The 27732-nt window shown below is 38.3% G+C and overlaps 1 protein-coding gene across 1 annotated transcript; it reads left to right on the plus strand.

Moving 5' to 3' along the window:
• SMC5 (structural maintenance of chromosomes 5) lies at positions 1-27651 on the plus strand. Its single transcript, XM_065745480.1, is given in 21 exon segments — positions 1-114; positions 2567-2675; positions 3424-3431; positions 4112-4224; positions 4858-4987; positions 6928-7022; positions 7024-7099; positions 7222-7391; positions 11322-11445; positions 14477-14600; positions 15156-15168; positions 19095-19221; positions 21963-22058; positions 22410-22443; positions 22446-22514; positions 22700-22818; positions 25873-26052; positions 26149-26183; positions 26185-26233; positions 27515-27530; positions 27533-27651. Coding segments are annotated over 21 exon segments (1920 nt in total).
• Positions 27652-27732: the final 81 nt, after the last annotated feature.

The following is a 27732-nucleotide window of genomic DNA, read 5'->3' on the forward strand; positions in this document are numbered from 1 at the left end:
ATGGACTGTGAGAATCTTCAGCCACAAATTGATGCTGTTAATAATGAGCTGAAATGTGTACAAGAAGAAAGGGCAAATATTGACAGTGATGTTGGTGATGTAACAAAGGAGAAAGTAAACCAAGAGAATTGAAGTAAGTTATATGCTGCTTGTTGGTTTTTTTGTTGTTGTTGATATATTTTATATAAAGATGGTGAAGGATCTAGAGGGCAAGATATAGGAAGAGTCACTAAGGTCTCTTGGTTTGTTCAGCCCAGAGAAAAGGAAACTGAGGGAAAGCCTTACAGCAGCCTACAGCTTCCTCATGAGGGGGAGCTGGGGGGAGGAGGGGGGTGGCATACACTGATTTCTTCTCTCTGTTGTCAGTGACTGGACCTGAGGGAATGGTACAGAACTCTTATCAGGGGAGGGTCAGAGCTGGATATTAGGAGGAGGTTCTTCACCATAGTGTGGTCAGGTGCTGGAAAAGACTCCACAGGGAAGTGATTAGGACACTGACCCTACTGGAGTTTGAGGAGTGTTTGGACAATGCACTCAGACATAAGGTTTGAATTTTGAGTTGTCCTGTGTAGAGCCAGGGGCTGGACTCCTGTGTTCTATAAGTAAATATTCTACTACCACACATTTCATTATACTTCGGAGAAGTAATTTTCTTGTGGAATTTAAGCTTGAATAATTCTTCAGATTCCTTTAGAATAAATGGGTTGATAAACTTTTAATTCTTTAATTCTTTAATTCTAATTAAGTAGTCTGCTAATAGCCATATCACTGCAGTAATGTAGTCTATAAATATTGGATGATGCTAATTGTAATGTGTACTTGCTGTAGAAACTGTTTAAGACCCTACTAAAGAGCTTGTCTGCTTCTTTCATGTAGGACCCCCTTTAGATACTTCAGATACCGAAAGGCCGTTATCAGTTCTCCCAGGTGCCTCCTTTTCTCCAGGCTGAACAGTGCCAGCTCTCTCAACCTGTCCTCTGAGGGGAGGTGTTCTATCTCTTGTACATTTTGTGGCCTCTCCTATGCAGAGGACTCCACATCTGGGTTCAGTCAGTACTCCTGATGAGATCTTACCGTAGTAGAGTAAAAGGACAGGATCATCTCCCTTAACTTGCTGATTATGTATCTTTTGAAGCAGCCTAGGATACAGTTGGCTATCTGGGCTGTGAGGGCACATTGCTGTCTCATATTCAACTTGCTATCCACCAGTACCCTCAAGTCCTTTTTGACAGAGCTGTGCTCTGTCCTTTTGTCCCTCAGCTGATAGTAGGGTTTCCCACAACCCAGGTGCAAGCCTTTGTACTTGGATTTGTTGAACCTCATGAAGTTGACCAGGGCCCACTGCTCAGCCTGACTACATCTCTCTGGGTGGCATCCTGTCCCTTGGACCTGTCAGCCACACCGCACAGCTTCGTGAATGTCATTGATGAGGATATTAAAATGTATTAGTCCCAGTACTGACCTCTGAGGAAGATCACTTTTCACTGATGTCCATCTGGATATTGACCACTCTCTGGGTGCAGTTATACAACTAGTTACTTGTCTGTCAAGCCATCCATTAAATCCATATCTTTCCAATTTGGAGAGAAGGATGTTATTGGGGACTGTGTCAGAGTCCTTGTTGAATTCCAGGTGGCTCTTCCCTTCCTCACTGATGGAGTTATGCCATCGTAAAAAGCCTCAAGGTTGGTGAGGCAGCACTTGCCCTTGGTGAAGTCATGTGACTTGTCCTGTATCACCTTAATTTTTTCTATATTCCTTAGCATAGCTTCCAGGAGGATCCTCTCCACAATCTTCCCCAGTACAGAGGTGAGACTAAGAGAATGGCTTTTCCCTGGGTCATTCTTTCTACCCTTATTAAAAATGAGGGCAATACAGCTTTTTTCCAGTTACTGGGAACTTCCTCTGACTGCCATGACTTTTTCAGATATCATTAAGTATGGCTTAATGACTATTTCAGCCAGTTTATCAAGACTTTGTATCAGGGGTATGGGATGCATCTTGTCAGGGCACATAGAATTACAGATGGTTCTCCAGGTAGTCATGAACCTGATTGTTGCTTGCAAGTGGGAGGGGCTTTCCTCCCCTAGTTCCTATCTCCTGAACTGTCTGATATAGGGCTGTGTGTAGAACAGTTTATAGTAAAGACTGAAGTTTCTCCTTGTCTGTTGTTACTAGCCTGCCTGTATTATGCACAAGGGAAATACACCCTCCTGGACTTTCCTTTTCCAATTTAATTACCTATAGAAATACTTCTTTTATCCCCTTGCCAAATTCATTTCCAGTTGGGCCTTCGTTTTCCTGACACTATGACTACACCATCTGGCAACATCCTTATAATTTTCCCTGATGCCCGTTCCTGCTTCCTCTGCCTGTGCATTTGGTATAGTATAGGTTTCCTCCAGAGAGAGCTGGTTGCATAAAGATTGGGAACGTGCCTTTGACTTTATTTTCATTTACAATCATATTATTGAATATCATCTGACTGTGGGGTACAGGGAAAAGGTTGTTAAATTTCGTTGTACTAAATCAGTCTCGTTTTTACCTTTCCTATTTTTTGTACAAGCAAATCACTAGGGAAGGCAGTAAACATACCAAATATGTTGAAAATCACATTGTGACCAGTGACATGAAGGCTTTTGGTTTTGAGTGTCAAGAAGATATGGAAGTTTCTTGTAGAGGCAAGTAGGCATTTATTTTAAAAAATTTGATGAAATGTTGGTTTAGGAGCCATATATTTTGGAGTCTGCTGACGTTTTATTTGTAGCTGTATAGAGGAACAGTCTGTGTTTTTTGCACTTGAAGTACCCGTGAAGGCATCTGGACACTTCAGATAGTTTGGAATATGTTGAAGTGAGAGGCATGAGATTCCACCTGCATTTTCCGGCATGATTAAACTCAGGATCTGAAGCCTTTAGCTGAAAAAAAAATCAGCTTTCCTCTGTGTTTGTACCATTTTGGCTAGTATAATCCATCTACATTTGCTGCTGTTGCAGCAGCCTTTTCAATTAGGATCCTTCAGACTTCTGTCTGGAAACAGTCAAAGCATCATGTAAAATTTGCTTGATTAGTCTTCTCAAATCCATAGAAGGATGTAGGATTACAGGAATGTACTGATAAGCCTGTATTTATTCATAATTTTTGTTTGTTTCAATCAGCAGAATATCTTAAACAGAGAAGATTTCTGTCTAAAGTAATATTTTTCAAAACCTATATCAGCTGTAGAGTTCCAAGACTATTAGGAAAATATTTCTTCTTAGAAAAAGATTTTGTCTTCTTTGATAGGGCTATAATCACCGAGGAAGGGGGAAAAGTACTGAGTACAAGGAAATGGCAAGAGCAGGAAGCTGCTAATGCACTACCAACAATGTTCCAGTGCCTCCTGACTAAATGGGCGGGAGCATATCTTTTTTGAGAAGGCAGTTGTCCAAGTAACAAATCAGGCTTATTATTTTCCTAATGCTGATCATTCCTGGAGCCAGGGGAAAATTGCTCCCATTGAGAGTCAGATGAAACAGAAAAAAGCTACAAGACAGGATGTTAACTATCAAACTGCCTCTCAGCTACTCTCCACAGACTAGTTTGATTAATGATAAACAATTTAGCAATTCTTGAAGACCTCTATGTGCTTCTCAGAAGCTAGTCATTTTTATATAAGAGAGTTGTTTGAGGTTCTGGGTTGCTTTAACCAGCTGTGCTGGTCTTTCTTGTATATACTCAATCTTCTCTGCCCCATTCAGATAAGAACCTTTTTACAGTCTTGAGCCAGTGGTCTGCTATTTTCTGTGCAAAGTGTTTGTACAGCCTGAAAGAGAGGGCTTCCGTATTACACCTGTACAGACTAGCACCCATCTTAGCTATTAAGATTGAGCACCTGGCTCTAAATTTGGACACCTTTGTTATTACTAATGCATAATATTTATGTGTAGAAACATAAGCTTTTGAAGATCTCAGTCCTCCCTAAACAAGAGTAGTTTTTGTGAGTTCTTCTGTAAGTTAAGTCACTTTAAAATAAGTCAGTTAGTAAAATCCTTCTTGAGAATAATTTATGGCCTTCATATAGTAAATTTTTCTTCTCTTTTTAACTAGATAATATAATCTGTATTTATAGTTGCGTGAACATCAGAAACTAAGAGTGAATGCTGTTTGTGCACCTGCTAAATTGTGTGCTGAAACCTTATCTTCAAGATATATCAAGTATATCAATATAGTTCGATATCTTCAGTACGTGTCAGATTATATTGGTGGGAAAGGTTTTAAATATGATGTTTCCATGTCATTACGATGTATTATCCCCTCCTGTGAAGAAAGGCTGAGGAAGCTTGGCTTGTTCAACCAAGTTTCATGGAGACTTTATTTCAGCCTTTATTCAGCCTTTTTTGCAGCCTTCATTCAGTATCTGAAAAGCCCTTATAAAAAGGTAGAGAATTCCTTTTTACACTGTCTAATAGCAATAGGACAAAGGGGAACAGTTTTAAACTAAAAAGAGGGAAATTTACATTAGATGTTATAAAGAAAGTCTTTAATGAAGGCTGTGGACCAGGGTGCCCAGAAAACCTGTGGGTGGCCTGATTCCTGGAGGTGTTCAAGGCCAGATTGGATGAGGCCCTTGGTAGCCTGATAGGGTAGATGGTGGCTTTGCTCAAGGTAATGCAATTGGAAATGGGTGATCATCAGTGGCCCTTCCAGCCCACGCCATTCTCTAATATTAGTATTTTCCATACAAATCAAATCCTTACCAATTCAGTTCAGGATTATGTAACTTTTCTGACCCTTCACTAACTTTACCTTACTTGTCTTCTAGATTTTGTGATGCTTGCTTTCTTTTCCTTTTTTCTCTTTATACTCCTCAGCCAGTATGGATTTTTTCTCGTATTTAGGAGAGTTGTTTGATGCTTCTCTTCCTGTGATGATATATCTTTGCTCCCAGTATCATTTTTATGAAGTCCCTGTGGGAACAGAGAAGACCAGAAACATGATTGAAAGGGTGAGATGTACTGAATAGCACAAGAACCCTTTTCAACTACAGACTTGCTTCTTAGGCAAGACAACGTGGAGAGAACAGAAAAAAATTGATTTTCCTTCTATTTGGAGTTCAGAATTGAGAACAGTTTGTGATATGCAATTGTACTGTAATATGTTGTAGCAAATGTAGTCAACTTAAGACAGTACTTCACAGAAAGTTAAATGAGTTTCACCTGAGTCCCATTCAAATCATTCTGCCCCATGGAATGTTCAAAGCGATGATTTGCAAGCTACTTCTTAATATTTCTACATCAGATGTTCAGATTATGGCCACTCTGCTTTATAATTTCCATTAAAATTGATGGGATGAATATCATAAAAAGCTTTTGGATTCTTAGATACAGTCTGAGAGTTCCCACTGAGCGTCATTTCCATATCTTACTCTTACATATAGTCTTCTAAGCTCATCATTGGTGGATTATAATGGGTAACATACATGACTGTTTTCAGCTTTAGCCCTTACTTAACCTGTTCATACTTGATATCTATTTTATACCTTTTAGAAAGAAGGAACTTTCCAAGTCAAAGAGGATTTTGAGCTCTCTGAGAACAGTATGAGTTGCATTTTTGAAAATCTCAGGGAATAAACTTTCTAAATGAGTAACAAATTCCTTTTTTTGGGGGGGCAATGGGTATTGGTCTTACTTTTTTCTGTTTCTCATGCTTGGAGAATGAGGGAAAAGGTAAAACAGTGAAGAGTCTTAAGTGAAAGAAAACCTTTTCACTTAATATTTTCTCTGAGCTTTTATTTATTTATTTATTTATTTTCAGAACAGCAGTTCTTCCATCTCTGTTTATTACCTGATAAAGCAGATACCTGTATTATAGGTCTGTGAATTGCATTTTATAGACTGTTCAGATTTACTCTGTTGATTCTCTGCCCTTTCCAGAGCTCCCTGGACAGCAAGTAAGAAAATCACTGATACAAGGGGAAAGATAAGCCAGTGTTCATAACGTGTTGCGCTTGTCATTTTCTGTCAAGCTGTGCTGACTCTTTCTTTCTGCTTTTATTACTTCTGATTTTGTTTCATATGTCTCAGATGAATTTCTGGTTTTAAAGCAGACTATTTAATAGAGCTGAGCACAGGATAAAAAGTAAAACAGAAGTACTGTCAGCTGTGGTGTGACTGTAAAGCAAAAAACAAAACAAAACAAAACAAAACAAAACAAAAAAAAAACCACAACAGTTTTTGGTGTCCAGGAACCAACTAAACAATGTTTCAGGTGCTTTTTTGTATACCCAGGAAAAAAAAAAAAAAAGTGGAGGTCAAATTTCTTTTGTCTTATGGGTCATTGCTATTCCTGATTTCCTAAATAATTCATGCTTTTTAAGTACAGCAACACATTGCATTTTGGTAAACATTTGGTTATTTGTAATATCTTGTTCAATGTGAGTAATTTAAGATCAGTCTTCAAATACTTTTATACCTCATACTTTTTTATAAACAGATGTTTTCTTAAGTGAAGTTCATGCTTTACAGCTCACCTTTTCTTCTGTTTCTTAAATGTTTCTGGTTTTCAGGTCCACCAGCTAAATTTTCATGCATTTATACCCAGAAGAGCCTTGTTTACGATGCAGTGAACAAATACACGAGTACAGAAATGTTAACATGCTTTACCAAAGCCCATTTATACAATATCACTAGAGAAATCATAGGCTATGTAATGATGTCTTAGCACTTCTTTGCTGACTATTCTAAATAAGTATGACAGTGGCTTGTTAACAAAGGCCTGCTAACAAATGGGAATTTTATATGAGTTGATCTTTTTACTTTAGATTTTAGCTAGTCCATTTCTTGCTCTGAAAAGCAAGAAAATATTATTATTATTATTATTATTATTATTATTATTATTATTATTATTATTATTATTATTATTATTATTATTATTATTATTATTTAGGTCATAAAAGAAGCCAAACTCAAGCAAAATGACACAACAGAAGAAAAATATACCATTAGAGTATCCATCTATACAGAGTTAGCCTTCTCTACTAAGGTGCCTGAGGCCAGCCCAGTTTCTTAGTTATTGTGTGGATACAGATGAAAGAAGGCAGCTAGAAAACCAGCATCAAGTAGGATTTTACTTTTATGTTATACACTGTATCAGCTACTATTGCACGACATATGTAGCCGGCTTGCATGTATCTGTGCAGTATGTTTTTGGTGGTAATGCTAATCTGTTTTCTTATTTCAGAGTATCAAGTATATTTTACAATCAGTAGATAAGCAGTTGATGACATTGTGTGAGAGACAGAAGCATCTGGAATGCAGAGACAATGAGCTAAAGCAACAAGATAAGGAACTTTTGGACAGAGGAAGCAGAAGGGGGTAGCTGGAATAAAAAACTGCTATGAAGTACGGTAGGTAGGAAGCAATCCTATATATGAAATTGGAACAATTGTAACAGGAAGCCAATATATGCTTGTTATTATTGTAATGTGCTTTTAACCTGACAAAGTAACCAGTACTTGAACATCAGATATAGGTCCAATTTTTTTAGCATGGAGGAATTCAGTTCCACCTCTTTGCTTCATTCACACTTCTACATCAGACAGCATTTTGTCAGGCTGCCCCACTGCTCTCTTCTGGGCAACAAAACGTAACAATGTTGTGGAGGGGTTTTAGCCTCTACTGCCTTCCAGCAATCTGCCTTTGATGTCACAGTTCGACATAATAAAATAGGAGGTGTTCTTTCTGGAGCAGCTCACATACAAAAAGAAGAATGCGAACAGTGGAAGAAGGGATAGGTAATGTAGAAAGAATACAGAGATATTTTCTAAGCATATGAAGAAGCAGTCATGAAAGCTGAAGCTGAGGCGGAATTAATTTTGGCTAGAGATCTGAAAGTGCAAAGTAAAGGCTTCTACAAATGCATCAGACAACAACTATGGAACTCATGGGCCTACTGCTGAAAGAAATGGGAGACCTAAGGATCTGGTGGAGTGTAAGGCTGAGGTACTGAACGCCTTCTTTGCCTCAGTCTTTACTAGCTTTGACTGGCTTTCAAGAAGCTCAGGTCTCAGTGACCAGGGTGTAAGTCTGGGGCAGGGAAAAGGTACCCTTGGTAAAGGCAGACAGGTGTGTCAGCGGTTTGCGGGACAGTTTGACCTGGTACCGTGACAATTGAGGGAGGGGACCCACGGGCCCACACCCCGCAGAAGGGGAAAGGGGAAAGGGAAAAAGGAGAAGGGAGATGGGCCTAGGAACAAAACAGCGGCAACGATCTGAGAAGGAAAGCTAATTTACTAAATAGATATCAGAAAGCAAAATAACACAATATAATATAATATAATTGGAGTTGAGGCTAATGAATCAAATAAAATGGGCAAGAGAGAGAGTGTCCGATAAACCGAAGGCCTTACGCTAATGCTGAAGGCGGACGGCTGCAACAAACACCCACTGCCGAGCTTGGTCCCGAAGGGAAGAGAGAGTCCTGTGACCGCAGACAGTTTTTATCTTTCCCTCTGGGCGGAAATATGTAAAAATGCAAAGCATTGCAAAGTCCTCTGGGGAATGTGGTTCTTCTCTTCTGAGACAGGTACACCCAGAACTATTGACGATCCACAGAGCTGGAGCATTAACTCTTTAACTCCCAATACACCACATGATGTTATGATGTGGAATATCAATAATACAACACAAATCATAAAACCATAACAAGGTGAGAGAATATATGAGCCCTAATATGATGCACTTTGCCCATGAGTGATGAAGGAGCTGCCAGATGTATTTGTAGGCCCACTCTCAGTAATCTTTGTTTGATCATGGCACCTAAAGAAGTGTCCAAAGACTAGTGAAAAACAAATGTCACTCCTATCTGCACGAAGCAGGGTATCCAGGAACTATAGGACAGTGGAAAGTTACTTTCAGGTGCTCACGAAGCTAGTCTGAACAAGCTAAACATCCTCATCTTGTTACAGGGCTTTTGCTGTAGCCAAAACTGAGTGCAGTGCTTACTTGTGATCTACTGAGTGCTGTACACAGAGGAAAAATCTCTCTTCCTGTGTTTTTGCTTTTGCAGGCTGGAATGCTATGCATCCCTGTTGCCTTATGCTTATGCTTACTATGCACTAATGTCTTTGGTCTTTCTCTACAGTTACTTCCCCATCAGTCTTTATCAAGTTTGTATAGCTGCTATGGTCACTTTGTTCCCAGGGTGAGGACATAAAATGGCCTTTCAGAATCTGATAAGCTTTCGGCCCTTTCTTCCTCCAGTCTCAGTAGGTCTCTCTGAGCAGCAAAAAGGCTGCTTCCCTGCAACTTAATGCTTTCTGAAAACTTGTCAAGAGTGCCCTCTGCCTGTTCTTCCAGGTTACTGGTAGAGGTGTCAAAACAGGACAGTTCCTGTGACTGACTCTAGTCGTGCCCAACATGATGCTGGCTTCCAGGTAGAAGATAGCACAATAATGATGACCCTGTGCCTCTGATCACTGTCACTTTTTTTCCCTTTCCTTTCCTTTCCTTTCCTTTCCTTTCCTTTCCTTTCCTTTCCTTTCCTTTCCTTTCCTTTCCTTTCCTTTCCTTTCCTTTCCTTTCCTTTCCTTTCCTTTCCTTTCCTTTCCTTTCCTTTCCTTTCCTTTCCTTTCCTTTCCTTTCCTTTCCTTTCCTTTCCTTTCCTTTCCTTTCCTTTCCTTTCCTTTCCTTTCCTTTCCTTTCCTTTCCTTTCCTCTTTCCTTTCCTTTTTCTTTCCTTCCCCTCCCCTTCCCCTTCCCCTTCCCCTTCCCCTTCCCCTTCCCTTTCCCCTTCCCCTTCCCCTTCCCCTTCCCCTTCCCCTTCCCCTTCCCCTTCCCCTTCCCCTTCCCCTTCCCCTTCCCCTTCCCCTTCCCCTTCCCCTTCCCCTTCCCCTTCCCCTTCCCCTTCCCTTTCCCCTTCCCCTTCCCCTTCCCCTTCCCCTTCCCCTTCCCCTTCCCCTTCCCCTTTCCTTCTTTTCTTTTTTCTTTTTTTCTTTTTTTTTTCTCCTCTCCTCTCCTCTTTTTTCAACAAGGCTGTGGGAGACAGCACTGGAAATGCTAGGTTAGAATCCATCTGGAGAAAGCAGAAGACAAACGTGAAGCTCGTGCAACTTAATGCTCCTATGTCTACCTGCTAGTGAGGTTCAGAATGCATTTGCTGTAGATTACAGATATGTGCTTATTTACACATGGTGAGCCTCATAGCTTATGTAGATGGATAACAGCATTCACATAAACACAGACAGCACCAGTGCTATGTTCCATATAAGCAGGGCAGAGATTTAAATGCTTGCATATGTGCAGAGCAGATCCTGTCAGCAGCTGGACTCAAACACTCAGTCTGCCTAGTAGCTACCCCTGGATTCCAGTCTCTCCAGCTGCTGACATGTGAACATAGAAACCCACCAGGCTGCTTGAAGTTGTTCCTCAGCTTTCCATCTCTTGCTGAATTTCAAGATATTCTTTTCAGTCCTGTCTGATATCCAGCTCCTGTGGTCTTGTTGAGAGTGAGAAGCACACCCTCCCAAGCCACTTCATCTAGTTGCCAGGTAGTCTACATATGCTGCAGGTACTGGCACTGAAATAAAAGTAAAGGGCATCCCCTTCATCTCCTATCATCCACAAGTGCAGTTTATCAAAGAAACAGATTGATCAGCTGTATACCCTTGATAAAGTCTTGCTGGCCATTTCTGATCACCATCTTCCTCATGGTCCCAAAAAATGTTTTCAGAGGGTACTTGTTCCAGCATTTTTCTAGGGATCCAAGTGGGAGATGGTTTTACAGGTTTTTTGGATCTCCTTTTGGCTCTCTTGATGGTTTGGTTTTTTTTTTTTTAATCTCAGAATGTTTTGCAGCTATGCTTATTTCTCTCGAAGTTCTTCATAATTACGTGGTTTGAGGCATTTAAAATGAATGAAACTTCTGTTTTTCTACAGCAAATGCAGTAAGTTGGGGGCACAGTTTTTTCACAGTAGAATGTGCAGTGAGAATTGAGCAATCCTTCTAAACTTTCCTATGCTATACTGTTGCAAGAAAGTAGCAGCAGCAAATGACTGTCTTCTTTGCACTGATTTTTTTAAGTCTGAAATTTATAGAAAGCATGTGATTGCTTTCTATATATCTGTGATACCATTAGCAACCAAAATTTGAGTTTCTCCAATTACGATTTTTTGATATTTTAACTTTCTTAGGATGCTTGGATGGAGAATGCCTCTGATCTTTGGAATGTTTGGAGATGCAAATTCTTGTTCTTGCCAGCTGTTGGTTCATGACATGTGAGATTGGTATTTTTCTGCAATTTATTTTAATCATGAATAATTGTATATTGTTTTTTTTCTGTAGTATAAGACAGCTGGAACAAAATCCTATCAACCTAGAAGAGGAATTTCAACAGGCAAAAGTAAAGATCAGAGCAATAAATGTTCAAAAAATAAGACTTGTTATGGAATCAACATGCCACATAAAGGTATGTATTTTTGTTCGGCATTTTTTCCAATATTGTGAAAAGTTTAATTCTTGTAATTAGGAGTTGTACAGCATTTGAATGTGCTGTTGCAAATGCTTGCAAGCTACCTTGCTTAAAGATAGGCTTCTTCTAAAGCTTTAACGAACTTGTACTTTCTTATCTGTTGTTGACTCGATTTGTTAGCTTCGGTTTAGACTTTCACTGATGAAAATGTTTTGTGGACTAACTCTTTACATACAAGAATTAATTGTAATCATTTCTTCATATTTTTTCAGATTACTACATGTTTGTGCAGATAGTTCCTTCTCTGTTTATAATATGCTTTTTTATAATTATCTTACTGAAAAAAGTAGTTATTGGAGCTCTAAATCCCCACTTTACTGCTAGAAGTAGGGAAGATGTTTCTTACACAAGAACATTAAGAAGTATTTCCTGTAACTTGTCTGTTTTGAATTGTTACAGACTATTTTGTTTCTTTTTTTTTTTAACCACCTTACATTTGATGTTTCTATTTCTTTTGTGTAATAGGTTTCTTTCTTACAATTGAGTTTTTAACCCCCCCAAAAACAAACAAAAACCTGTGTACTTAGTTGTTGCTTTAGCTTATCTTATAAGCCTGAATAAGAGGAGCTGCTATAACGTAAATTGCTTCAGTTTATTTTCTGAATGACTAAGGAACAGGAAACAATTACTTGCCAGGGAATCGGGTTGTGTCTTTGCACTCAGCAGTAAGTGGTGCAATTCTTGCAGCCACTTTGAGCCTGACTGCCACTTTGTCGGATTGTCCTCTTGCTCACCCCGAAAGAGTTGAATATCATAGTTGCAATGAAGATGATTTTAGTATGCTTCAGCTGCTGATATTTATTTAAAGAAAAAGTTTATTCTAAATGTAACTGTTTGTTGATAACTCTGAACACCAATGATTGGAGTCTCTGAAGGATTACCTGCAGGGAAACTATTCGGTCATGGCTTGAACTGCAGATTGAACACGTGGTGAAGAGAGTAGACTGGCCCAGGGATTACAGGCAAATTTTTTGGCACCTCTACTCCTCAGGTGACCAGAAGAGGAGGCCGCAGGCTGGAGTTACTCAGCCTGGTAAGAGACAGCCACTAAAGAGAGAGCATCTCTTGGGTCTAGTCTGCTTCCTAAGAAGGAGCATTGCATGGCCAGAGCTGCTTCACCACTTGAGTGAGTTCTGTTTTTCCTTGTGTATGTGACTATTGGTCTCCCTGTGAATGCTTTGCCTGGTCAGAAGCAATCACACTTCTTCATAAGCAGAACACCAGCTTTATGTCAACAACCCAAAGCAACTTCAGAAATGTCAAACAAGAGCAGGAAACGTGTGCTGTGTAAAAGTGCAATTTTTGTATTTGGTATGTGTTTCCTAGTATGTAAAATGTCCAAGTGTGTTGCTATTATAAAATTCAACTGAAGTCACTTAATTACTTGTACAACCTATTTGAAGAAGTTTTTTAATCCTTTTTCCCTGATTGAAGACCAATATTTAAACATGCTGTGTATTTGTCAGTATTAACAGGGCACGGGGAGAATGGGTGATATTTTCCTGAAATAGCTGTTGACTAGAAAAGTCAATTTTTAGTTGTTTAGCAACTTATATGGTCCTAAGGAAATATGTCCTACTACAAGAAGACAAAATCGTCTAATTCAAGAAATATGTTCTAGTTTATGTTTTATGAGAATTATTGAAACCCATGACATGGTATAATAATGATGTGATCTACTTACACAGTTCTGGGCATCGGATGGAACAGTCAGAGTAATAGGACACATACATATTTTCAGAAGTGTATAAGGCATAGTGTACCTGGCAAATACCTCGTATAAGTCAGTTATTTACACCCAGTTGACAGTAACAGAATTATTCCACTGTTGCAAATTGTGGCTTAATTTTTGCATCTAGCACCCTTTGTTTTTTTTGTCTTTGATTTTTAATGAATTTTAATTAAAACATCTTAGTTTGCTTCTGTGATGATAGTTTTTAAACAGTCAAACAGTAAAACTTGTCCAAGTTTACACTGTAGAATTTTTTTGTTGAAATGGCCAATAGTGAGTTTCTCAGACATTGGCTCACCATTGTGTTCAGAAGCTAACACTCTTAAAACCTTCATCCTGCATTTCCTTTTTTGTTTATAGTGGTAACTTGATGCAACCATTCTTGGAGAGATTCCTTTCTACTTACATGCTTACAATAAGCAGAAAACAGTGAACGTTATTCTCAGTGCTCTGAGAATTCATCTATTCATCTCACAGTCAAGAATACATTGATGAATTTGAAGCCTTCCAGACTGTTCCTAAGGCTGACTTGTTTAAGAAATGACCACTTTAATATCAAAGCTCTCTAAGCAGATTGTGGGTTTCACTAAAGTGTGTTGCAAGTGATATCTGTATGTGTCAGAAAAAAACTTGCAAAACATTGCCCCTGTTTGTGGTTCACATTACAGATCTCAAGGACTCATGCTGAATGATTACCATGCAAACACGGGTGCATCCAGAGCTTTTATTATGCTTAGTGATCGTTGTTTGCTGAAAACTTTGCTCCTGTGTTTGTGGATAAGAGCATGCTAGGAATGTCACACTTCTGCTTTGCACCTACTTCAGGTTCACTCACTCATCTTGCATTAATGAGAGGCATGTGTTACGTGTTTATTTATTGAGTTTTCTCAATTTCTCTGTTTGACTTGTGAAATCCAACAAAATTACTTGCAGGATTTTATCTCTGAGAAAGTATTGAGATGACTTTTTCTCACACTTCACATGTGATTATGTGGTGTAGGGACTTTTCTGATGTAAAATTTTTCAGTTGCAAGTGAACTCTGCATCTTGAAGAGCTCAAGTCAACAATTAGTCACCTTTCTGCTGTGTATATAATGTAAAAAATGATTGTGTTGAAAAGTTTGGAATTGTATGCCATGACTGGGGGAAAAAAAGAAAGCATACTTTCTGAAGTTTAATAGTGATACCAGTTTTAAGCCTCTCCCTGAAAAAGACATCATCTGTTTTCCTGTGCAGCGTTCTGTATAACTGAACATCCTCAAAGCAGATTTGATCCTTCAGAGCACTGTTGTGGGTGCTGAGAGGAACAGATTAGAAGCACAATACAAAGCAACAAGTGTAGAGCTACGAGTTTCAAAGGGTAACTATTTCTGTGAATAATGTGATATCTACAATGGAACTACCTTCTGTAGTGTAGCCTTTATAATGTAGAAGAGGAAACTTATGTAACATTCCTGTGACTATCCATCTATAACTTACTGCTTACTGAGTCTGGCAGACAAAATAATTCTGTTAAATTGGAAAGCAGTTGAAAAGTAAGTGATTTTTATTTTGAATGGTTACTCATTTTGAGATGAATGACCTGGGAATTTATTTAGAAAAAAACACTGGAGGGTACAGGTATTGTCAATAGCAGGAAAACTGGGAAAATTAGAACTTGAGCGAAAAGTAACTTGCAGGGACAAGAGACAAGTCCAGGATGTTGCATGGGAAGTCACTGTTGGATGAGATATTTTATGTGGTGTGGCTGTTATTCAGACTTGATCAAAATCCAATCTGAATTGCTATATTGCTGAGCATGGTAAGGAGTAAGAATGTTTTATACTGCCATGAATTTAATGGAATAGTCTGTACTGTCACGGGTACATATATTTAGTATTTTTTGTTCTCTGTTCCCATGTTCTTCACCCTTTAGAGATTAGCATTGGGTTGGTGTATAAAAGATGTCTAGTCAGATAAGTAAGTGTGTGTAAGGTAAACATTTTGATGATACTTAGTTGGAGAAAGATTACCTCATTTGTTAGTGAACAGGTGTTTGGTTCAACTGTTAGTCACTGATGCTGCATTCAGTTACTTAAGTAGAGGAAATAAGATCAGAGCTTATATTTGTGATGGTTGCTTTACTTGATTTTAGGAACATTAAAAACCCCAGTCCTTTAATTAGTAATCCTAGTGATCAATCTTTCAAGAAATATAACTGCTCTGGAGGAAAACTCTTGAATATTCAACAATGTTCAAAGTTTTCCCTTACACAGAAGTCCAAAGCCAAGCTTCCCCAAATGCTGCGTATTGAGTCTTTGAAGTAAGTCTTTTGGCTTGGTTTTTTTTTTAGTTATTCTCTTTCCTGTGTTGCACTGTGGGTGATATGTTGTACACTCTGGTGCGTCTCATTTTCTGCCTTAACATGTACTTGCACAGGGGAAAGTCTCTGAACCTTAGCTAAATTATGTATTATCTCAAACTAAGTAATGTTTGAAATATTACTGTATTTAAATTGCCCACTCTGACTTCTTAGTGAGATTGTCTGTGAGATCTTGTTTCTGCAGCAGTTTTACATTAAGATAGTCTTGCTCCAATACTGTCCTTGAAGATGCCATCACAGTGCTTTGTGCTGCGTGTTTTTGTAAAATAAACCTGCTAAAAGGAGAAAAACAAGCAGAAATAAGTATGTTGAACAGAAACTATTTAATGAAACTAAATTAAAACTTAGATGTTATGATTATGGGACTATTAATTCCTCTGATCATCAGACACTATTGTAAGTCATGTGCTGGTTTTGGTGCTTTCACTGAAATTGATATGGTGGGAATCAACTGAAGAGGCTGTAAGGTTTAGGACTTTTTCATGATGTCTATCTCCCAAGAAATTCTGAGGCTCAACAATACCTAAGTAAACATCTGATTAAGGTTTAAATCAAACACAGACCCTGCTTATTATGTCTAGGAGATATTCCTTTTGTGAGGGTTTGGCACAGGAGTACAGCAGGGAGAAAAGCATGTGGGAAGCTTCGTGGATGGCTTTAGTTTTTTATTTATTTTTTAAGAACTACTAAGTTGAAAAAGCCAAAATAGTGTACGTTTTTGAACAAGTCAAGTTAGCAAAAACCAATATCTGGGGTTTGTGTTTTGTCATTACAATACAAGTTAAAACCGTGGTGTTATTTTAATATTGTCGTGTGTTTAATTTATTTAGTGAGCCTAAGAAGTAAATGTTTGTGACCTATATTGAACATTAGGTAGGATAGTTAGCCTCATCTGCTTATTAGGTAGTTGGCACAGTTGCCTACTGTTTACAGTGATTGTTTGAAAAAGTCTTATTATAATTATCTTGCTTTGATAGATTACTATTTATTAGCTTCATTTGTTGTAAAGATATTGGTATTAGTACTCTGTTTATATGTTGCAGCATTTTCTCATTAAGTCAGATTTCAATAAAATGCAAAATCTGTTTTCCTATGTATGAATTTGCAAACTTTAAATAATTAACTACTGCCACCAGGAAAGTGTTCTGACACTTTGTGAGAAGATGTTGGGTACTGCTAGCTGTATTTTCTATAACCAGCTTCAAATTTTGCATAAAACCAACTGTGCCACTGGGTGAGCACAACAGAATGCAAATTGCTTGTTAATATCAAATGTAAGTGTATCCTGCTTCTTCATTTTAGTAGGGTGTAATCACAGCCTTGCATTTGTACTAAACCTTACTAAGGGAACAGGATATAGCTTTCTCCAAGTTAGTTCTTTTGGTGTTGACCAAAACAAATTTAAAGCTCTGTCAGAGCTATTTTTCATAGTAGCTTTGTCTATTCAAAATGTAACTCTGTGTAGGTAGATAAAAATATTATTCTATCTAGATGGATATTATTGAGGCACCTTCAGAAAATCAGCGGGAACCTTAACATTTCTGTGCAATTTAGGTTATAAAATGGAGAAGGAGGAATCAGTGCTTGTGTATTTTTATTTGTTTATATTTAACTTTCATTTAGCATGAGCCTATGACAACAAACTGGCAAAGCTGAATAAAAATTGAGACTCATCCTTCCTGATGAGGTGTCTATGCCTTTATTCTAGCAAGTGTTTCATAACTGCATCATGTGTCTATTTCTTTTGCAGTCTTCCTGTTAAAGACAGATTTTTCAGCCTAAACAGTTGTTTTCCACATTCTGAAGAATTTTATTTGCCTCAGACTTAGTTTAGGGCTGTTCTGTGCTGAAACTGTGTCAGGTTTTCAGTGCCTAAACTCAAACTCTTGTTTCATGTAGCTTTGCAGAGTTTTAAGAGGGTGTTTTATGTATGGGTACATGCAACTGAAAGATGAGATACCCCACTTCAGAATTTTTTTCAAAGTGGAATTAGGTTCTGGGAATGGTGAAATGTATAAGGATAACACATGATGTACCATGTGGGTAAGAAACACAGCTGTGGAGCCTTTCAGCAGAGCCTTATTATAAAGAGGTCAAACATCCTTAATGAACTCAATTGGCTTTTAAAGTTTTGTGATTGAAATTACAGAATAGTTTTAATTCAGAAGTTTATAAAATGTTCCTAAAATACTGTTTTCAAATGTATAACAGCATACGCAGAAATATAATAGATCATAAGTATAGTTTTGTAAGTTTTATTTGTGTTAATCCAGAAGAAAGTGTGTTGGCTCTGATGAAAAGGATGGCCATCCTCCATCCCTGTTATATCAGTGCAGCTGTAAAGCCAGCCTTTCTTACCTGTGTGACATTTCCTTCCTTCCCTAGGATAGTGTAGATAAAATATGTTTGCAGTATGGTTATGGAGATGGTGAGATACTTACCTCTAATGTAGAATCTGCTTCCTATAGTTTTGGGACAAAGGCACTTCTGAGTTGACAAACACTGTGCAAGGCAGCAACCCAAATTCTCTAGTGATTGCTCGTGATTCTGTTACTACAGCTTCTGTTGCATTTGGCAAATAAAGATTAATTGAATTGCTAGGAAATAGAGCAAGTTATAAAATATGCAACAAATATTTATCCAACTGTATAGACTCTATTCTGATTTATTTTTATTTATTTTTATTTTTTTACCACTGGAGGGCTCCTATCTTTATCCTATAAAGATAATGTTTAGTTTAGAGCTTTATGTAGGTGTTGTGTTTCCTAAATTGTTTGTTCAGCTGCTACAGTGGTAAGTCACACTGCATTATAAAAATCATAGGACTGTTCAAAAGCAGAAACTGCTTTTCACTTATTTTTCAGTTTTGGTTTAAAAATGGTATTTTCTATTTTGCTAGCTGTATGACGGAATTAGAATCTGAAACAGCAAGTGGAGGAATTCCAATTATGTAATTATGAGGTTTACTGTGTACAGTTTCAAATAATCTCTCCCATGTAGATAAATTCAATTACATGGGGGCTAATAAAACATAAAGCTCACAAGTGGTTATGATTTGGTTTATTTTTAGTTTTATTTATTTTTAAATTTAGTGTAAAATTGTCAATTATTAGACATGTTGTGGCTACAAAAGCATATCTGTGCCTACAGGAAAAAAAAATTTAGTTATATTATAAGAGAATACTTCTGATCAATTTATCTGGACGTGTGTTGACTTTGAACAGAAAGGCAGACTGAATTCTATGTGTTGAAATGAAGATTTTTTTTCATATTCTGAGCCATCTGATTTTACCTACTTTCACTGAGCTCAATATTTTGTTGCTGGTAAGCTATTGTCACCTCTGGTTAGAACTGAAGTTCAACAACTTGTAGAAGATACTCAGCTTATTCTTAAGGAGTCAGTGAAATATAATGAGTGTTCAGAGACGGTAAGGACCAGCAAAAGGAAATCTAAAGTAAAATAGATAATTATTTCAATATCTTTTCTAACAGCAACATTTTCAACAACTTGGATGAGAGAAAGTGGATTCTTACAGAGAACTGCAAGGAACTGGTGAAAAAAGCTCAATAGATGTGCGATATAAATCTGGATCAGCAACTTTCAAAGGAGTTTCAAACAGTATGTACAAAAATAAATCTTTGTATTTCTCTTAACTTTTGGATAGCATACACCATTCTAATTTTTCCACAAAGTAATATTTCGTATTTAAATCTGGAAAGATACCAGCAGCACAACACATCATTTGTGTTTCTGTTAAGTATTAACACATATGTTACTTTGAAACTAACTGTTGGTAACGAGAGCCTATCAGGGGAGGTGCCACCCTGTTTAAGAACAGACAAGGGCTCATGAGAGATGTGGTGGTCAGAAGCTGTCTTGGACATAGTGACCACAAAATGATAAAATTGTCCATTCATGGTGAAGTCTGAAAAGGGAAATTCAGCATCACTGCTACCTTGGTCTTCTGGAGGCCTGTCTTTGGACTGTTTAGGATGTTGCCTGGGAGAGTGCACTGGGAGATAGTTCGAAAGCTAGAGGGGTCCAGAAAGGCAAGACATTGCTCAAGAAAGACTTCTGAGGTGCTGGAACAGGCTGTTATTGTGTGCTAGAAGATGAGCTGACAGGGAAGACTGTCATAGCTGAACAGGGAGCTTTTGCTAAGACATGGGTTAAAAAAGAGAGTTTACCAACTTTGGAAGAAGGGAGAGGCAATTTGGGAAGAGTACAAGGATGTTGCTATGAAATGCAGAAAGAAAATTAAAAAAGCAAAAGTCCAGCTAGAATGCAATCTGAGCATTGTTATGAAAAGGTAACAGAATATGTTTTTCCTAATACATACTAATGACAAAAGGAGGGCCTAGGAGAATTTCCATTCTTTATTGGATATATCACAAGTATTTGCACCAAAGTTGAGGAAAAGGATGAGGTACTCATTGCCTTCTTTCTTTAATAGTCAGGCCAGTTATCCTTATCCTCCTGAACTGGAAGACAGACATGAGGAGCAGCATAAACCCCCCTCCCCCCCACCCCTCCCTTCCCAGAATTCAGGAGGAATCAGTTAGTGACCTAATACTCCACCTAGACTATCTGAAGTCTATTGGACCAGGTGGGATCCACCCAGTGGTACTGAGAGAGATGGTTGTGAGCAGTGCTCCCCAAAGGTCAGTGCTGGGGCCAGTCCTGTTTAATAGACTTATTGATGGTCTGAGCCAAGGGGTGTAGTGCACCCTCAGTAAGTGAGAAGGTCACACCATGTGAGGGGAAATGTCCATCTGCCTGAGAGTAGAAAAGCCTAGAGGGGGAAATGAATCACTGGACTGATACCAACTGTATGAGGTTCAAAAAGACTAAACATTAGGTTCTGCACTTTGATCTCAACAGCAGTAGAGGCTTGGGGCAGTGTGACTGGAAAACTGCTCAGAGGAGGAGGATATGGGGGTGTTAGTCAACAGACGGCTGAATATAAGCCAGCAATGTGCCCAGGTGGCCAAGAAAGCCAGGAGCGTCTTGGTTTGTGTGATAAATAGTGTAGTCAGTGTAGGAAAGTGTACTACAAGAAAGTACTACAAGGGCCTTGGAATATGTCCAAAGGAGGCCTATGAATCTGATGAAGGGTCTGGAGCACAAGTTTTATGAGGTCTGGCTAAGGGAATGGATTGTTTAATCCTTCTCTCAATCGGAGAGGTATGGACTTGAAAGATGGACTCTTCGGTGGATTGAGAGCTGCTTGGCTGGTTGCAGCCAAAGGGTTGTGATCAACAATTATATGCCTGGGTGGAGGTTGGTCACAAGTGGTGTCCCCAGGGCTCGGTTTTGGTACTGGTGCTCTTCAACATCTTTATCAACGACTTAGACAGTGGAATTGAGCACACCCTCAGCAAGTTTGCAGACAACACCAAGCTGGGCAGTGCAGTTGATACACTGGAGGGCAGGGAAGCCATCCAGAGGGACCTGGACAGGCTGGAGAGGTAAGCCCACGTGAACCTAGTGAGGTTCAACAAGACCAAGTGCAAGGTGTTGCACTTGGTCCAGAGCAATGCCAGGTATTTATACAGTCGGGGAGAACTGGAGAGCAGCCCTGCAGAGAAGAACATGGGGGTCCTGGTGGATGAGAAGCTGGACATGAATCAGCAGTGTATGCTTGCATCCCAGAGGGCCAACTGTATCCTAGGCTGCATTAAAAAGGAGTGGCCAGCAGGGAGAGGGAGGTGATTGTCCCTCTCTACTCTTGTGAGGCTTCATCTGGAGTACCACATCTAAGTTAAGGGCCAGCACCAAAAGGATGCAGAGCTCTTGGAATGGGTCCCTAGGAGGGCCAATAAGATGATCAGGGGCCTAGAGCACCTCTTCTGTGAGGAAAGGTTGAAGGTACAGGGCTTGTTTAGCTTAGAGAAGAGAAGGTTCTGGGGAGACTTCATTGTTGCCCTCAGGTCTTGAAAGGCGTGTATAAACAGGAGAGGAAACAACTGTTTATATGGATTGATAGTGATAGGAAAAGGAGGAATGGTTTTAAACTAGGGGGAGATTTAGATTAGATGTTAGGAGGAAGATTTTCATGCAGAGAGTGGTGGTGCACTGGAACAGGTTGCCCAGGGAGGTTGTGGATGCCCCATCCCTGGAGATATTCAAGGCAAGGCTGGATGTGGGTCTGGGCAGCCTGCTGTAGTGGTTGTTGACCCTGCCCACAGGAGGGGAGGGTTGAAACTCTTTGAGGTCCTTTTCAACCCAGGCCATTCTGTGATTCTATGGTCCTGAAAATGAGTAGTTGAATATTTGCAGGTTTATTGGATTTTTTTTTTTTTAGCAAATGAGCTCTTCGTTAAGACTTCTGTAAAATACATGCATCTTTTCTCCTCTAGGCTTTTCAGACTCTTCCGAACACAGTGGAAGAAATAAATGCTTTTCTGAATTAAGAGAGATGGAGGGTCGCCTGTTTCACAGGCCCGAGTGCTTCAGTATGTTCACTGCCTTCTCTCCTTTTCTTTTACCAGTATTGTACTTACTTCCCACTCTATGCTAGATTTCGTAGTTTAATAAGCTAGACAGCAGAAACAATGTGTGTAAATGCCAGATTCAGCATCTATTAGAATTATAAGTAGGTTCTTCCTAAAGAACAATGTGTTCTGTGCCCATTTTTTTTTAAGTTGCAGTAACCTGAAATAAATACAATTTAATAGCCTTAAAGCTAGAAATGTCTTGTTCAGCATAGTGTTAACAATTATATTACTGTATTGGAACAGAATCATATTTTTACAATCACTGTTAGAATTGGTAAATGTGTGTAATTTTCATTTTTATTCTAAAAGGTCATTGAAGAATGCAGTAAGAAAACAGAAGAAGTGAAAAGCTGGTGGAAGATATAGAGGGAAATAGAAAGGAATTGGATAACTGTAAGCAAAGTATTTCAAAGGTAATAATTGAAATTATCAATTCTGTATTACTGTGTCTTCATCTGAATAGAACATAAGTACAAAAATAACAGCATAAGGTAAGATGTTAGATTCTGTAATTATGATGTTTTTTATTATTTTAATTGATACCTAAAGAGAAAAGCATTTACTGAAAATGATTTTACATGGATATTTGCACCTCTTGATCAAAGAAAGATGGTTAAACCCCTTGAAAAGTATGATTGAGAGCATTAATGAGAAATTCAGTGGCTTCTTTAGTTGTATGGAAAGTGTTGGTGAAGTTGATCTTCACATGGAAAATGGGGTATGACTTAGTTTTCACCTAAAAGAATAGTGCATTTACATTTTCATACAACTTTCACTTAAATATTGGCAAAGAAACAAATTGTCATTTGGATTGTAGGGAAGATGTTGTTTGAAGTTCTTTTTTCTTTTTTACCAGTGATCCCTTTATGTGCTAGAACTGACTGATCAGTCTGATAAAATGGAACTGAGTCTTTGTTCAGTTGCATTGGAGTTCAACTCATTGACTTTTGGATGCTTCGTACAGCTGAATAAACTATTTAGCATATTGAGCATTCTCAAACAAAAAATGGTTGTTTTTCATGTTTCCACAAAAGATTAATTTTGAGTATGCTCTTTTAGATTTTAAATTTCTGTAAGTAGTTCTGCCTTCTGACAGAACATACCCTTCAGGGAAAGTAGTGACTGTTAAAGCAGTGCATGATGTGAAATTTCAGAACATTGTCTGCTTCCTTCGTTTTACTGTATTGGGTGAGTGTGCATTTTAGTTACGATTTTTTTTTCCTTCTCTGTCATTCTCTTACAAGGGTCAGTTACATTACATTTACTTTACCTGTAACTCTGTTAAGTTATGTTGCTGATAAACTTCTCTCTATATATATTTACTAATTTGTGACATTCTATTACTATTTAGTGGCTAAAAGCTGGTACAGTTTTTATGATTTCATTTTAGCTATGTTTTTTCTCAGCTCTTGTCATTTTGACTGTTTTGGAGCAGTAGCAATCAGCCTGTTATATAATTATTAACACTTCCCTCTGATGAGAAGTTTTAAGCTCCAGTGGTAACTTGGGGAGGGAATGATATTCACTGTAGTGATTTTAAGAGAAATTGCCTGTTTTGTTTTAAATTAACCACCATAATGATGACCTTTTTTTTTTAATGTACTGCATATATTTTCCAGTATTAATAGTGGATGGACTTTTTTTTTGTTGTTGTTGTTGTTGTTTTTTGCTATTGTTTGTTTTGATGTAAATTACTTAAGCAGCTCTTAAAGTATTTAAAGTGGTACTTACTATTTGGGATAAAACAGTAACTGGAAAAGCTCAGTACATGAACAGTGCTTAAGAGTGTATAAAACTTAGTATGAAATGGTGGGGCATAAAAAAGGAAAGGGCTTTTCAATTCTTCTAAAAGTTACTTAAGAAGTCAGTTCTGTATTACACAAATTCTATTCTGTATGTGAAATGAAGTGGAAGAGAGTGCTGCAAAAAAAGTAAAGCAGTTTAAAAGGAAAAAAGGTGAAGTGGGACTGTCTAACTGTGTAGGTTGCTCTGAAAATAATGCCTCCTATTTATTTCCATGGAAAATTCAACAAATACCAAGAGCATGATAACACTATTTGGCAGAGGAAATTCTCAGCTACAAAACAGTACTTTTCAACTTAGTCAACACCATTAGGTATTCATTTTCACTAATGATAGACAGGAGCCTGCATGCCACACTTGTAAAAGTTTGTACCAGCTGAAGTGACCCACCACCTCACTGTGCTACCATCCACTGTTTTGTCTCCATAAGTGTAATGGGTGTTGATGAATGTCAGTAAATGCAATTTTTTTTCCACAACAGGGAATTCAGTGACAACTTTTGGAGGCTGGACCTCAATGACCTTTAAAGGATCCTTTCCGACCTCAGCCATTTTGTGATTCATACACACTTCCATGTCGGACACCGTTTGATCAGACTGCCTCTCTGCTACCATCTATTGCACAGCAACAACACATAATGGAATATTGGTGAGAAGATTCAGACTTTACTGCCATAGCACCAACATACGCCTCTGACATTGTCAGGCAACATTATGAAATTTGAGGGCTTTTCCATTCTCCTTTGGAAGGTCTTGACCTTTTTACTGAGAGGTAGTTTGAGTGTTATTGTAGCAGTGGGTAAAACTTTTTCCTTAAGGGACCAACGTCTGTAATAGAAGAAACAGAAAATGTCTTCTAGTTCTTGAGTTTCTTTTCTTCCTGCTTTTCAGGAGATTCTTTTGCCCTGACCTGTAAACGTGAGAGGAGAGGCCAACTAGACAGTATTGTTCTAAGTATTCTTATGATACTGGAGTTCTAGCTTCACTTAGCTTATGCTGCAGAAGCCTTGAGTACTTCTGATGAGCCGCTTGGTGATGGTACCTAAAATGTGAGAAGCATTCTTCTTTGATGTCATTTTGACTTCATTGGGATGCACATAATAGCCAGAATTCAGAGTGGTAGTAGTGATAATCCTCACTTTCCTCTACTCTGCACAGGAAATTTTCAGCATCATTCTTGATAGACTCTAGAAAACCTATCTGTTGTAAGAACTGATGTTCTCAGTATACTGTCTGGCAGCAAAGGTTCAATTTTCTGGTGGTGTTGCAGCCATACTGAAAGATTGATCATTCCTTTTGGACATTTTGCCAGCCTGTACATTGGATGCTTCTCTCAAACTACTTTAAGCTTGTGCAAGTGCTTTTGAAAGTACAGTGGGCATTGGAGGCCTTAGGTTTTGTTTGTTGTTTCTCCTTAAACGAATTTGTTGTGTTCCTGATGTCTCCCATGAAACTCGATCAATTTCCAATGTGTACAGTGAAAACTTTTCTCTTTTACAGAACAAAGAGGAGCAATCAGATACCAAATCCTTCTGAGATGGTCTGTCTAATCCTTAGTGCTGTTGTCTCCACAGATTAGTATGGATAAGGCAGGGCTCAGGTGTGACCTTATTGCTATCTGCAACTCCCTGAAGGGAGGTTATAGTGAGTTGGTGGTTGGCCTCTTCTCCTAGGTAATTAGTGATAGATGTGAGGTAGTGGTCTTGGGTTGTGCTAGTGACATTCAGGTTGGATATTAGGAAAAAATAATTCTCTGAAAGAATGATCAGGTGTTGGAACAAGTTGCCTGGTAAAGTGGTTGATCATCCTTGGGGGTTTTGAAGAAGTTGGTGGTTGTTGCACTGAATGACTGGGTTCTAGCACAATCACAGGCATAAGTTTGTTATTGGACCTCTGGTCTTTCAGACCTTTGTGGTTCTATGAAACTGTAATAAAGAGAAACTGAGTTTAACAGATACTGACTTTTATAGGAGGAGTACAACAAGTATGGGATTCGCTGGGGAGTCAAATTCTATAGCATAGCTGTTCTTCATGAATTGACCCCTTATCATCAGAGTGGAGGTGAGAAAAGTGTTTCAACTGTCTTGTACCTGATGGCTCTACAGAAATTTAACAGGTGTCCTTTCAGGGTTGTAGATGAAATAAATCGGGTGAGGATCAATAACACAGTAAATAATCTCATGTTATACATATGCTTGTGAAATAGTGATATTTTGAAAATTATGAAAATTTTCTTTTCCTTTAAGGGTATGGACCCAGTGAATGAATGAAGAGTTTTTGAAAACTGCTTGTGAAGAAAGTATATTGCAGTACCTCTTAATTGTATCAAAGGTGCATAGCTGAGAATGAAAATATTATGTGTAGGAGAGTTCAATTTTGTGTGATGGGTTCTCTATAAGCACTGAGTAACTTAACTCTGATTTGTATTATGTAAAGGATTAAAATTAAATGGGTGACTGTAACAGAATTTGTCAATTTTAGGGATGGTTTTGCCATGAATTCACACAGTCTGTGTGTATAAAGACTCATGCAATCATAAAGACTTTCTGTATTTCTAGCTTGAGTGGAAGCAGACCAAGGTAAGTGCTGGTCGGTAGGGTACATTGTAACAAGTCCATCAAATGTAAAGACTCAACCTAAAAAAGAAAGGTGATTGTAACAGAGATTAACTTCCAAACATGATTGTGGAAAAGGCTAGTGGTACTGATTAATGCTGCTGGCCTCAGAAGATCTAGAGGTTTCACATCAATGGAGGAAATGCAGTTAATTAATAGGGGTGGTTAGAAGGACAGGTAGGGTCAGTGTTATACTCCATGGAGTATGGCTTGAAAAGAACTTTTCAGTCAGGAACAGCCAGAGCTTAATGATGCACATATATTAAAACAAAGAAACAAATCAGCAGTTAACTTTCTGAGTTTGGATGATATACCTTGAAAAGACTGTCAGATAGGATGTCCGTTCAGCTGTGCTTTGGACAGTCTGATGTTACATTCAACTAACATGAGTCAGCTGAAACCACTTAAATTTATTTGAGTGCCAAGGAAGCAAGAATGAGCCTGTACTATTTATTAAGATGTTGGTTTTCCTACATCTCTACCTTCACTGCGTTTTCTAAAATCTGAGATATTATGTGCTATTCTTTCCTTTAAAGATCCAATGAAAGACCTAGGAAAAGCCATTTATAGCATTAACATAAATAAAAATAGGGGGAAGGTGGTGCTTGTTATTCCTTCTGATATTGCAGTTGACTTATCTCCACACAGTTGGTCATTTCTTTGTTGTGTTATTTTTGTCTGTCTTGTCTCATTTTTATCTTTTTATGATTTTTGTCCTTATCAAGGTAAGTAAGTAAAGACTTCATTTTCAATGAGAAGGTACAGATAGAAACATTTTTTATTTAAGAAACAAGTGAAACGTGTAAATTGCCCGAATGATGTGTACAGTCTCTTTGGGGTTTTTTGGGAAGAAATTATACATCATCTGTCAGAAAAGTAAGGAAGTTCATCCTGTAGTGTTTACCTTTTAAGGTCTAAGCTTTACCTCTTTTAGATTATGGGGAACTCAGGCTTTTCTAGCTGTTTTGACTTGGAGTTTTGTGGTTTTTTTCCCCAGCTCATGCAGAATCTCACAGTGAAAAGGTGACGTTGCTGTTTGTCTACAATGGACCTCTAATGTTGGAGTCAAACAAATGGAACTTTAAGTTTTTCTGTGGGTGGTGTTGGCGACTTGGAAGGATCGGTGAACAGTGATACGTACATAATATATATGCGTACATGCACACATATATAAAATATTGGATGTTTGAAATTTTTGAATGAGGAGTATGCTTT

Source organism: Cyrtonyx montezumae, unplaced genomic scaffold, assembly GCF_038088225.1.
Source record: "Cyrtonyx montezumae isolate F1298 unplaced genomic scaffold, pur_monq_1.0 scaffold_36, whole genome shotgun sequence".
NCBI lineage: Eukaryota > Metazoa > Chordata > Aves > Galliformes > Odontophoridae > Cyrtonyx > Cyrtonyx montezumae.